This window comes from Giraffa tippelskirchi, chromosome 8 (genome assembly GCF_054371585.1).
Source record: "Giraffa tippelskirchi isolate mGirTip1 chromosome 8, T2T-mGirTip1v1.2.pri, whole genome shotgun sequence".
NCBI classification, from domain to species: Eukaryota; Metazoa; Chordata; class Mammalia; order Artiodactyla; family Giraffidae; genus Giraffa; species Giraffa tippelskirchi.
The window spans coordinates 144852238-144864311 of record NC_137282.1 but is presented as its reverse complement, the minus strand read 5'-3'; the positions used below and the strand labels follow the sequence as shown (position 1 = coordinate 144864311).

General features: G+C 45.0%; 1 protein-coding gene and 1 non-coding gene across 2 annotated transcripts; both read right to left on the bottom strand.

The window, feature by feature from the left end:
* Positions 1-5965: 5965 nt before the first annotated feature.
* On the bottom strand, positions 5966-6039 carry TRNAI-AAU (transfer RNA isoleucine (anticodon AAU)). Its single transcript has one exon. It is a non-coding gene; the product is annotated as a tRNA-Ile (tRNA).
* Positions 6040-6173: 134 nt separating this feature from the next.
* POM121L2 (POM121 transmembrane nucleoporin like 2) lies at positions 6174-11443 on the bottom strand. The gene has a single exon (XM_081523000.1). It carries the CDS (start codon positions 11348-11350, stop codon positions 8258-8260), a length of 3093 nt encoding a protein of 1030 aa, XP_081379126.1. The 5' UTR covers positions 11351-11443; the 3' UTR covers positions 6174-8257.
* Between the last annotated feature and the right edge of the window lie 631 nt (positions 11444-12074).

Sequence of the window (12074 nt, the reverse complement as noted above, 5' to 3'; positions counted from 1 at the left end):
GTTTCCCTAGGGTTTTCTATATATAGCTACAATTAATCAAAACCTACCTTCAAATTATATTATGCTACTTACTGTACCATGTAAGAAGCTTGCAATAATATACTTCCTCCTATATTATGTGTCATTGCTGCCACAGATTTTGCTTTCATGTATGCTATAGCTGTACAGTATGTCACTACTACTTTTGCTTAATGCAGTCAGTTATTTTTAGAGTGATTAAAATTGGGAAAAATATTCCTTATATGTACCTCTATTGTATTCATTTCTGTGGATATTCATTAATTTGTATTTCCTCTTCCTGAGCCCAGCTTATAACATTTCCTATTTTTCAGGTCTGATCAAAACACACTGCAGTTTTTGTTTGTCAGGAAAGACTTTTATTTCTTATTCAGTTCTGGAAAATATTTTTTGCTTGGTAGAGAATTCTGGGTTTACAGATTTTACAAAATTAGGCTCTGATCACTTTCAAATGTTATTCCATTATCTTCTGGCATACCTAATCTGATGAAAAGTTTACTGTTTTGGAGACATAGCTAGCTAGCTAGATACAGCTTGGAATTCTCTGACCTTGAAGCTGAGGTTTAATGTACAGATTTCCTCCACTATCACAAAGTAGTTCAGTTCAATTCAGCTGCTCAGTCGTGTCCGACTCTTTGCGACCCCATGGACTGCAGCACGCCAGGTTTCCCTGTCCTTCACCAACTCCCGGAGGTTGCTCAAACTCATGTCCATCGAGTTGGTGATGCCATCCAAAAGCAGAGTGGAAATGTTCCTATGAAACATTTCACAAGTTGAATTGGTGTGAAGAAGTGATTACCTTAGCACCCTTCTTGCATACGGATGCACAAAATAAGTGGAGATAAAGCACAGATGCTTATAGATACAGTTTAAAGCTGTGGTGCCTTGACACTGAGATGCTGAGTTGTATTCCTGGGGGAGGAGCTTGGCAGTTCCAGCCTCGCTGCTCCTGATGAGCTCAGCCTCTACAATGGCTTCCTGCAAAACAGGTACTAAAGCAGGTTTTTCCTAAAGATGAAGTGGCAGCAAAGTGAACTTTTGAAAAGTGAGGAATACCTTTATTTCATTATCTTGGGAAAATACTTAGTCATTAACTCTCCCAATATTTTTTTCTGCTCTTTTCTCTCTTTCTTTTCGCCTTCTGAGATTCTGATTACAAATATATTAATCAATAACTCTTAAGTGCTCCTTTTTTTCCCTTGATGTTTCAACTTGGGTAGTTTCTAGGCCTTCCTTCAAGTTTATCATTTCTTTTTTCAGTTTCTATGCTGCTGCGTTGCTGCTGCTGCATCGCTTCAGTCGTGTCCGACTCTGTGCAACCCCATAGACGGAAGCCCACCAGGCTCCGCTGTCCCTGGGATTCTCCAGGCAAGAACACTGGAGTGGGTTGCCATTTCCTTCTCCAATGCATGAAAGTGAAAAGTGAAAGTGAAGTCGCTCAGTCGTGTCTGACTCTTCGCGACCCCATGGACTGCAGCCTACCAGGCTCTTCTGTCCATGGGATTTTCCAGGCAAGAGTACTGGAGTGGGGTGCCATTGCCTATAGAGTCTACTAATTAGTCTGTTGAAGACATCCTATGTCTCTTACTGTGTGTCTGTGTTTGAATTTAGCAGATTTATTTGACTTTTAGTTTTCAACAATCTATTGAAATGTACCATCTGTTTATGCATTGGGATAATAAAAGGACCTACTATGTTCCATTGGCATCTGAAATGGAAGTAGTCTAAAGGGACTAATCTTGTAACGTGTGGGATCTGATGCTATCTCCAGAAAAATAATGTCAGCATTGAGTTAAACTGTAGGACACTCAGATAGTGTTGCAGAATTACTTGGTGGTGATGGTGGTGGGGCATTTCCACATATTTACTGGACAGACGTGTCTGAAGTAAAGTATTCTGTGTGAGTAGTGAAGAAGACACACAGGAGAAAAAGCAGTTTTGTTTTTTTCTAATGCACTTCTCAGCTCCAAATTCAGCCTTTTAGACTGCTTTTTTGAAAAGGGACCTGGGTCTTTTAAATATTTATTTTCTTGTTAGCAGAGGGTGCAGGAGAGACACAGTAGGAATAAAAGTTTTGCTTTCTGGTTCTAGGAGTTCCTGCAGCCATCAGCATCTTTGGTGTCCAACTCCATTCTATTGACTTTCACAATAGTAGAAAAAAGAAATTGGGTGTTCATTGATCCAGTCACAAATATTTATTGACCATCATGTGTGGTAAATATTCCAAGATTCAAAAAAGAATTAAGACTTGTTGTGGGGATTATACAAACAACAACAGTGGTTTCCAGTAACTGGCGGAGCACTCATTGCAAACTCTCAAGTGGTAACATCATAGATTAAGGCCAAAATATCTAAAGATTGCAAAGCAGAGAGACTTTGATCCAGGCAGACTGCAGAATAATTCCCTGAGAGTACTGATGGGGGTACAAACTCCGACAAGGAGTAACTAGGAGAAAAAGGAAAGGACAGTGAGATTAAACAATGATTTCCACCGGACACAAGATCTCCGTGTAGTTACTGGGAACAGGAAACTTCTGATTCATTGCTTCTATCTCCTCCTCCTTTCCTTTCAAACTTCTCCACACACAAATTTTATATTGAAGGTTTTTGAAAATATTTCTGGGTAGGAAAAGAAATGCCAGAGATGGAAGGCATCTGGAAACATCCCCTTTTGCTTTTCATTTGTTGGTTTTAGCTTCTTGTTTGATTGTACTCATTCAATAATTCATTTGTAATTGTGGTAGGCATACCTCAATTGCTTACAGGCCAGTTGCTTGCATTTCAAGTCATTGCCAATAGGGCAACAGTGAAAGTGAAAACAGTAAAGCCTGTTGAAGAAAATGCAGCAAAATACTTCCATGCCTTTGAGATGAGCAATTATATGTTGGACAGGACTAAGCTATACTGTACCTTACAAAAACTGAACCTCTTTTCCCTCAGAAGTCCACTAAGAGAGAAAAACACTAGCCACAGACTGGAAAGAGATACTCCAGATAAAATTCACACATTGTAAAGGTGTTGGAGTCAGAGGAAGGTAAAGAAATATTAAAAAGCAGTAAGTACTTTAAAAGGCTGTAGTTGTGAGCATACATTGGAAAATCTTTGTTTTGAAGTCCTGAACCTTCGTGAGAGCAGTAGACTACAAAGGAAAATTTTGTACTTGTCAGTAAGGTGACAAAAACCAGAAGAGGGAGCTCTTCCCACCCTGTTTTGAAACAGGAACTTTCCGGGTGTGAAGCAAATGTGCTGACCACTACACCACCCCCAGCTTAGGTGTTCAAGTCCACTAAAATGGCACTCTAGTTTCCTTGGTTGCAACCCCCCCCAATCTAATAATTTTGAATATTTCTCTTGTAGAATATTTCCATTCACAGTGCTTTGCTTTCCATTCTTTTAAAAGCTTTGTTAAAATAATAAAAATATAAGGGAAAAACCCACCCAGCATTAATGTAATCTGAATTATTCAAGTTCAAAAATGAAGGAGGGATTAATATTGCCTGAGAAAATTATGAGCTCTGTGAAAGCTCCACAAGAAAACATTGCACTGGCCATTGTTCTGTCTGAAAAACTTGGATTTTATAAAGGGACCACTGTGTTATAGATAGCCTCAGTTTTGCCAGGCAAGATGTAACAAAGAGAAGTGGTTAAGATGTTTATTGACACAAATGGAAATATTTTAGGGTCAAGCCAGGAAAGAAAACATTTCAGGTGTGGTTTGAAACTTTGTGAGAGAAGCCCACTGAGCTTCAAGTTCAACATAAACCATATAGCTCCATTTCAGATGTCTTTATAGGTTGACAATGAATGTTATTGGTCTGGTTTGCATTTCAGTATGGGAATAGGACTCTGGGAGAATATTCTGCAGGACAAGAATACACCATCTTGCACATATCACCACGTAAACATCTCTGCATGCCCCTCACCAAAAGAAGACATCAATCACATTACTTCAGCTTTTAACAACTACCTATCATAGACCTACTCTCAATCAGGTATCTGAGTTGATGCTGATTTAAGTGGTGGCAAAAAGACATGCTTTCTATGAGAATTTTGAAAATTAAATTTTTATTTTGAAGTGATTTTCGAAAAGTTGCAAAGATAACAGAATTTCCTTACACCCATTACCCAGTTTCCTTTAATATTAGTTTCTTACATTACCATGGTACATTTGTTAAAACTAAGAAACCAATGTTGATATTTTACTAATAACTAAACTCTTGACTTTGTCTATATCACACCTGTTCTTACACTAATGTCCTTTCCACCCCCCTACTTCATACTGGACTATTGGAGAAGGAAACGGCAGCCCACTCCAGTATTCTTGCCTGGAGAATCTCTTAGACAGAGGAGCCTGGCAGGCTACAGTCCATGGGGTCACAAACAGTTGGACACAACTGAGCAACTAACACTAACACTGGACTATTTAGAAGCTAGTCACTGAGTATGGCCCATATTCCAGAAGGGAAGGGATTAAGCTCCATGTCTTGGGTGGGTCAGGGGATTATTTACTTACTTTAGTTGGAATTCTTCCTTAAAGGAAAAGTATCCCTTCTCCTGTATTCACTGACTTATTTTTCAATCATTTATTTATATCAGTATGGATTTATGAATATGTATTTTACACTGCAGTTTGGATTATAATCCCAAACCATATTATTTGTAGTTCTAAGTGTTCCAGGTTTGGCCATTGACAGCTGTTTCCCTCTTATAAAGAGACAATTCAGTTAATTCAGTTCAGTCGCTCAGTCGTGTCCAGCTCTTTGAGACCCCATCGACTGCAGCACGCCAGGCTTCCCTGTCCTTCACCAACTCCCAGAGCTTGCTCAAACTCATGTCCATCCAGTCGCTGATGCCATCCGACCATCTCATCCTCTCATCCACTTCTCCTCCTGCCTTCAATCTTTCCCAGCATCAGGGTCAGTTCCAGTGAGTCAGTTCTTCACATCAGGTGGCCAGAGTATTGGAGTTTCAGCTTCAGCATCAGTCCTTCCAATGAATATTCAGGATTGATTTCCTTTAGGATTGACTGATTGGATCTCCTTGCAGTCCAAGGGACTCTTGAGAATCTTCTCCAGCACCACAGTTCAAAAGCATCAATTCTTCCGCGCTCAGCTTTCTTTGTAGTCCAACTCTCACACCCAAACATGACTACTGGAAGAACCATAGCTTTGACTAGCCGGGCTTTTGACTCTTTGCTAAAGAGACGATTAAAGAAGCTGTTTTTACTTGGTGGTTCAGATGATAAAGATCTGACTGCAGTGCAATATGGGAAGCCGCGGTTCGATCCCTGGGTCGGGAAGATCCCCCGGAGAAGGGAATGGCTTCCCACTCTACCTGGATAATTCCATAGAGAGAGGAGCCTGGCGGGCTACTGTTCAACTTTCACTTTTCTTTACTGCTGTGTTGATATTAATACATTTTTTTCACCTGTCATTTTTAAAACCTTGTTTCATCCTTTGCTGAACTAGTTAAAACCTGTGTGGAAGTGTAGAAAGCATCGATGTTTCACAGTTTATTTATAGATGAATACAATACAAGAAGTTCAGTTTCTTTGCAGAATCAGTTATCCAGTGGAAAAACGTGCCCAAAGCCACTCTACTTTCCTTGCTGGTCACTCACTGCTATCCTTTCGCCCTGTAGATGGGATTCAGTGTGCTGAGCTTAGTCGCTCAGTCGTGTCTGACTCTTCACGACCCCCAGACTGTAGCCTGCCAGGCTCCTCTGTCCTTGGGACTGTCCAGGAAAAAACACTGGAGTGGGTTGCCATTCCCTTCTCCAGGGGATCGTCCCGATCCAGTGATGAAACCCGGGTCTTCTGCATCGCAGGCGGATTCTTTACAGGACTTCAACTAGCTTTATCTCTCAGACAGTAATTGTGACACCGCAGTGGATATGCGACCAGAATTCTCATCTGTGTGTAGATGCAGCAAAAATACTTCGTGCCAGTTGGCCCGTACGGGGATCGAACCCGCGACCTTGGTGTTATTAGCACCACGCTCTAACCAACTGAGCTAACCGGCCACCTGATAGTTGTCCTATTCCTCTTCATCCAATTAAATAAAAATGAAACGAAATGGTTTCTTCAAATTTGGGGGGATGGGAGGCGGGGAATGACGGAAGAGAAACGAACACAAGGGCCAGAAACAACCAAAAACTACCATTAATTTTTTTAATCTTCACATTGTTCCTATTTCACTCTTCCCCCATCTTGGAATTAGGAAAGAAAAACGAGAAAAAAACATTTGGCCTCAGTGAACTGTACTTCTTTGGGGCCTGGCTCAAACTATTCCGATTGTGATTGTTACCCAGGCAATTACCTCGATAGAAGGTGTATCTTTCTTGTTTGTTGGTGTCTCCACAGTCTACCACACATTTCCGGCTTCCAGTCTGTCCCCATTTGATTCCTTCCTCACAGGACAACTAGAGCAATATAAACCCAAACTTGTGTTTTTCCTAATTTAAAATCTTTCCAGGATTCTCCACTGTATTTGGAGCCCCATCCACACCGCTGGACATGGTTTATAGCATATCCATGATCTGCCCCTGCTTCTCCCAAAGCATGTCAGACTCCTTGAACAGGTATCCCAACAGATCTGCTCTGTTTTCCAGATGATCCTGTGCAGGTGTTTTGTCTTTGGTCTGTGATACCCTTTCCCCTGTTTGTTCCCAGAACACACACCTTAGAACAGAAATTGAGTTCAAAGACTTCTTTGGTAAGATGAACTTCTGTCTTCTGCTTACATTCCTCTAGTCTTTGTCATTTGTTTTGAAATCACTGGCTCACTGACCAATCAACCCACTAAACTATTATCTCCAAGGCAGGAGTTTTCCATCTCCTCTGAATGTCTGGTGCAAAGCACAGTACAGGGCACACAGCCATCACCATATAAATGATAAATTATCATGTAAAGAGCAGTAGAAAAAGTCTCATATTTTTCCTTTTATCCTGCCCCGCTCTATAAGACAGCGATCTTGGATTGTGGAATGTCTTTAAAAGGTGAAATAGCATGAATATTTAGAGTCATATGTAAGGGGTTAGAGTTCTGACTTTGGTGATTTGCTGTAGAGAAGGATAAGTGAGCACAGACTTTGGAGCCAAGAGGGTTTAAATCCCAAATCTAACCTTTACTAACTGGTTGAGATTGGGCACGTTTCTTAGTATCTCTCTGCCTCAGAATAGACGTGAGTTGGACAGCAATTCCTATACCATAAACTCATTTCAACAATTTACTTTTATTGTATCAACCAATTTAAGATTGTTTATCTTTCCAATTATGTCTCTTTCAAGGTATCCATAAAGCAGGAGATAGATGTATTCAGGGAGCCATTCCTGCCTTTTTTTTCATTAGGATGATAAGTGCTAAGGAATATGTTGAGGCTTACTCATAGACCTCCCATTGGTTATGTACTTTTTCTCTTTTTTGCTCAGGTCCAAGAGTTTTACTGCCCTATCTACCCCAGCTAGGAGAGATGCGAATGTAAAGGATGAATATATAAGGTATTATACAAATTAAAAGAAAAAATGAAGTGTAAGCTTTGGTTCCCTAACTGAGCATTTCCGGCTCGTACTGGAGGAATTATGACCTATGGTGTAAAGAGCAGAAGCAAGATCGCACCACTGTGTCTTTCTCTCCCCAACCCTCCTGTGGGTACTCTCATGGGTTAACCACTGATCCTCAAGGAAAAGTTGGATTCAAGGTCAAATTGCATTAAAATCTTCTCCAAAATATATAAAAATTAAAAAAATAAAAGCTTCTCCAAAAACCAATTGAGGAACAAAGGTGCAAGAAATAAGGACTCGGTAGCCCTAGGGAATCAGATAAGGAACCACTTATTTGGGCCAAATAAAAGAAAGCTGAGCTTTAGAAAGAATCTATTCCTCCTCCCAGAGTTGCAAGAGGGCTGTACTTGTCACCTCCCTGTCATGTCTGTTTCCAGAAAAAAAGCAGGAGGCAGTGTCCTGATTGAGCTCATCCTTGACACAGAAAGGAATGGGTAGGGAGGGGAAGGCAAGGCTCTGTTCAGTTCCAAAGATTTAGTTCCACTCAGTTCCATTCTGCTATTATCACTGATGCTTTAGTCTTTCATCGTCTTCTAGAATGTAGATTAGGACCACAAGGTGAATGTGCAAAGCTCTCACCTTAGATCTCAGGTATTTTTGCTGTAGAGGCTTAGAAGATACTGAGGCAATTCACTATGCTGAGGTCCACATCACAGTATGAATGGCAAGGAACACAGGTTATTTCTTACGAGAATGATGCCTTCGAGAATGCCCTTGCTCCCTATTCCTTGAGGTTTTTGACTTTGTGCCAATGGAAAATGATGGGGCTGGTGATCTGAAAGATCCTTTTCCAACAGAGCCCTGGGGAGGTGAAGAATGCATCCCAAAGCCAAAACTGCTGCCTGCCTTAACTGGTGCAAGGACAGGAGTGCTCTGAGCAAAGGGGTCCATGGAAGGGCCCCTAAACATAGTTTTTCTTGCAGAAATGTTAGCCCTCCCTAAGGCAAAAGGTGTGCCCTGGCTGGTCAGACCCTGGTTTTTTGGGCCCCAGCCTTTACCCAAGGGTGTGATGGTGCTACTGGTCCCACTCGGCACTGCTCCAATGCTGAATGCTCTGGAGTTGGAACTCATGTCTGGAGCAGTCACACTGACCCCAGCCTCCCCACAGTCCATAGGGGTTATTAATCCCCCAAAGTCAAAAGGTCTTGGGGCTGTGCTACCAAACGCTGAGCCATAAGCCCCAGTCTGGTGGGTTGGGGTAACAACTCCAAAACCATTTGTATTTGCCTGACCAAAGGGAAAAACTATTGGAGTGTTGTTCACATCTGGCCGGAGGTTGGTAGGGATGCGAAAGGTGGAGGTGGATGGTGCCAAACCTCCAAAGGCTGACTGAGTGGAACTGTTGAAGGATGGTTGAGTCAGAGTTTGTGCTGGGGTTGAGGATGCTACTGCTGAGTTTCCAAAAATGAGAGAGCTACTGAAGCTTGGGCCAAGGGCTGTTTGGGGGGCTCCTTGCTTCTGCCCATATGCAATCCCAAATGCAGGCTGGGGAGTTGCTCCCAGGGATAGTGGGGAAGGTGGCCTTGGGCCTGACCCCAAGGGAATTGTGAATGCTGAGGCTGAACTGGAGATCCTGGATGACAGTGCAGGCTGGTTGGTGTTTCCTAGGGCTGAAGCGGACAGAGAGCTAGCCCTAAAATTGGCAGTGCTCCTGTTAGGGGATATTTGGACAGCACTGGGAAGAACCTGGCTAAAGATAGTGACTGTGTGTACAGTAGGAATGGTAGGACGTTGGCATGGTGGCAAAATGAAGCCTGAAGCTGGGGAGAAGCTGGCCTTGAAGGCACAGGCAGCCCCAAAAAGGAAAGTGTGGCAAGTGGAAGGCATGGAGTAAGTGTTGCCCATGGTACTGGTAACATTCACTACACCAAAATCCAAAGGTGGCTTAAAAGAGTCTTTGGATGTGCTGGCTGGTGTGGTGGACATGACTACAGAGGTAGCCTTGACCAGGCCATGGAAGAGATGGGTAGAAGCAGGGGTAGGTGGAGGAGAGGCCTGCTTGAAAGAGAAAGGAGCTATCATGGGCATAGTTTTAAGTGGTCTTACATTGCCAAAGATAGGCCTGAAAGTGGGAGTTAAGGTACCCGGAGCTGAAGATGGAGCAGCTGTGACTGAAATTCTAGAGTATAAGGAGGTCCCAATCTCACTATTGGGTGGGAGCCCCAAAATGGGTTTTGACATGTGGTCAGCAGAAGCTGCAACAGGAGGCACAGATGAAGGATGATGGGGAGCTGGGCTGCTTATCAGTCTAAATGAAGTACTTTGCATAGCGGGGGCTGTAGGGATAACAGCAGATGAGTCTAGGCGCGTGGCAGCCTGAGAAGTCAAAGGTAGCTGTGTGGTGCCAGTGACTGGTGATGTGGGAGAAACAGGGGTCAGATGGATGAAAGTAGCTGGGGGTTTTGAGTCTGAAGAGATGCCTGAAAGGGGCTCTGACTGTGAGCACCCAAGTGGGGCTGGCAGGCTTGCTGTTGTCAGAGGTGAGTGGGCTGCACTGATTACCTCTCCAGTGGGTTGTGGGAAGGCTGGTGGACCTGGAGACGTCTGTAACTTATTTAAACTTTCCAACTGAGGATCAGTGCCCTGGATTGGAGCTGTGCCTGAAGAAGGCAGGGTGAGAGACAGGGAAGGGTGAATAGCAGACCTAGTCTCAGGGACAGAGTCTGTGGTGATCTCAGTTGTATTCTCTCTGGCTTTGTTGCTTGATTGGAGTCCAGTTTTCTTCCCTAAGGCCAGGTCTTCAGGAACTGGATAATCAAGCTGGGGAGGTGGAGTGAGAGACAGCAGGTTTTCAGGGTTAGATGGAAGTAGTGGAATTTGATTTTGCTCTTCAGAGCTGCCAGATATTTCTGGGGACTCATCTGATACCAGTGGGACTGGAGAGTGAGACTGATGACCTTTTTCTTTCTTTTTTACTGGCCACTCTGGTATCTGGAGTGATGCGCTGGGAATACTTTTCTTCCAAGGTTCCGAGTAATCTCGAGAAGAGCTGTAAGAGCTTGTGATAGCATTTCTTTTGGAGTTAAGGGAGTCGCCTGTGTGTGTGCTGGTCAAGGAGTCCATGAAGGAACAACTGGGCCTCTTATGCAAGCTGTGATCTGAGCTCCGAGGATTGAGGCTTCTCTTCAGAGGCCCAGGCCTGGGCACGAAAGAAGTGAGGACTCCCTCTTTCACCAGAGGTTCAAACGCAGATGGTCTGGTCTCTGGAATACTTCTCTTACAGTCAAAGCTCTCAAGAAACAGTGGTTCTTCCAATCTCCCTTTCCCCTTCTTGCACTCTTTGAGGGCCCTCAGCACCGTTTCCTTTGCACAGGGGTCTGGGAGCCTCTCAGAGGGCGAGGACCCTGCAGAGTTGATTACCTCTGCTGGGGAAGCGGAGGGAGGCACTGTCCGCTCAGGAGGAACGATCTTGATGGTCACCGGGCTCCATATTGCCCTGGGGTGCCGCAGAGACCAGATACTCCGCTTGAAGTAACCTTCCCACCAGTCTGAGGGAAGAGGCCCCATGATGGAATTCTGGCATCTCTTCATGGGAAAGCGCCTCCAAGCATCATGGACCAGCCACGCGGTGGGGTTGGTAGGATCCCAGTCCGGCGGCCTCCTCGCAGGCCTGTGTCGAGGGGCAGAGTGGGCACGATGGATGTGCTGAATCCGGTAGACTTGATGAAGGGACTGAGGTGGCCGGCGGTTCACTGGCCTCTCCGACAAGTCTGTGCGTTCTTCTGCTGGGGATGATGGCGAAAGTCCCAGCTTGCCCAGGTAACTGCCCATGCAGATCAATGAAGCGGAGTCGGTGACTTGGATTTAGGGTTTCCGCTCCCGAGGTTTCCGACGACCCAACCGCGGTCGAAGTGCGCAGTGTTCGGATGACGGTTGGCATCCCGGCACGAGGAAAGAGCAAGGGTCTCGGGACGCTCCACATCCTCCAGGTCCGGCATCCGAAAGTCAGCAGCCGGTGAAAACAAGACACGCGGGACGTCGGCGGTCAGGGTGGCCTGCTCGGCTATTTTGAGGCAGAAGCTGGACGCTCGGGCCTCTGTTCTCTTCTCTCCAGGTTGCAGCGCGCGACAGGCGGAGAGGGATTGGAGAAAAAGCGCGCGGCCAGAGTTCACCCAGGCACGCAGAGCTAGAGCTGGGCAGGCGCGGAGTCTCCAGATTGCCGCAGCGGCCGGTGGAAAGGGTCCAGGCTGCGGGCGGCGGACCGGATCCATGCGCCCTCCAGATTCCCTGGAGTCGGAGTAATGAGTGCAGTCCGAGCCCCGCAGGGTGAGTCGGGGTAGGGGAGCTCGCGGGAGCGCAAGACTGCAGACTTGGACGCGAGGACCTGTGCAGCCCAGACTGCATTCTTGGCGCCAGCAGCCGGGAGCAACACAAGCGGGATTTGCTGGGTGGGGATTCTCGCACTTCTTTCCTTTGCCTTTTCGTTCCTGCAGCCAGTAGGGGTCAGTCATTGCCTCCTGGGTGACAAACTCCGGACGCAGCCCCACCATCCAGG

Coding starts and splice junctions, on each gene's coding strand:
- POM121L2 (XM_081523000.1), bottom strand. CDS start 11,350: ATGGGCAGTTACCTGGGCAAGCTGGGACTTTCGCCATCATCCCCAGCA.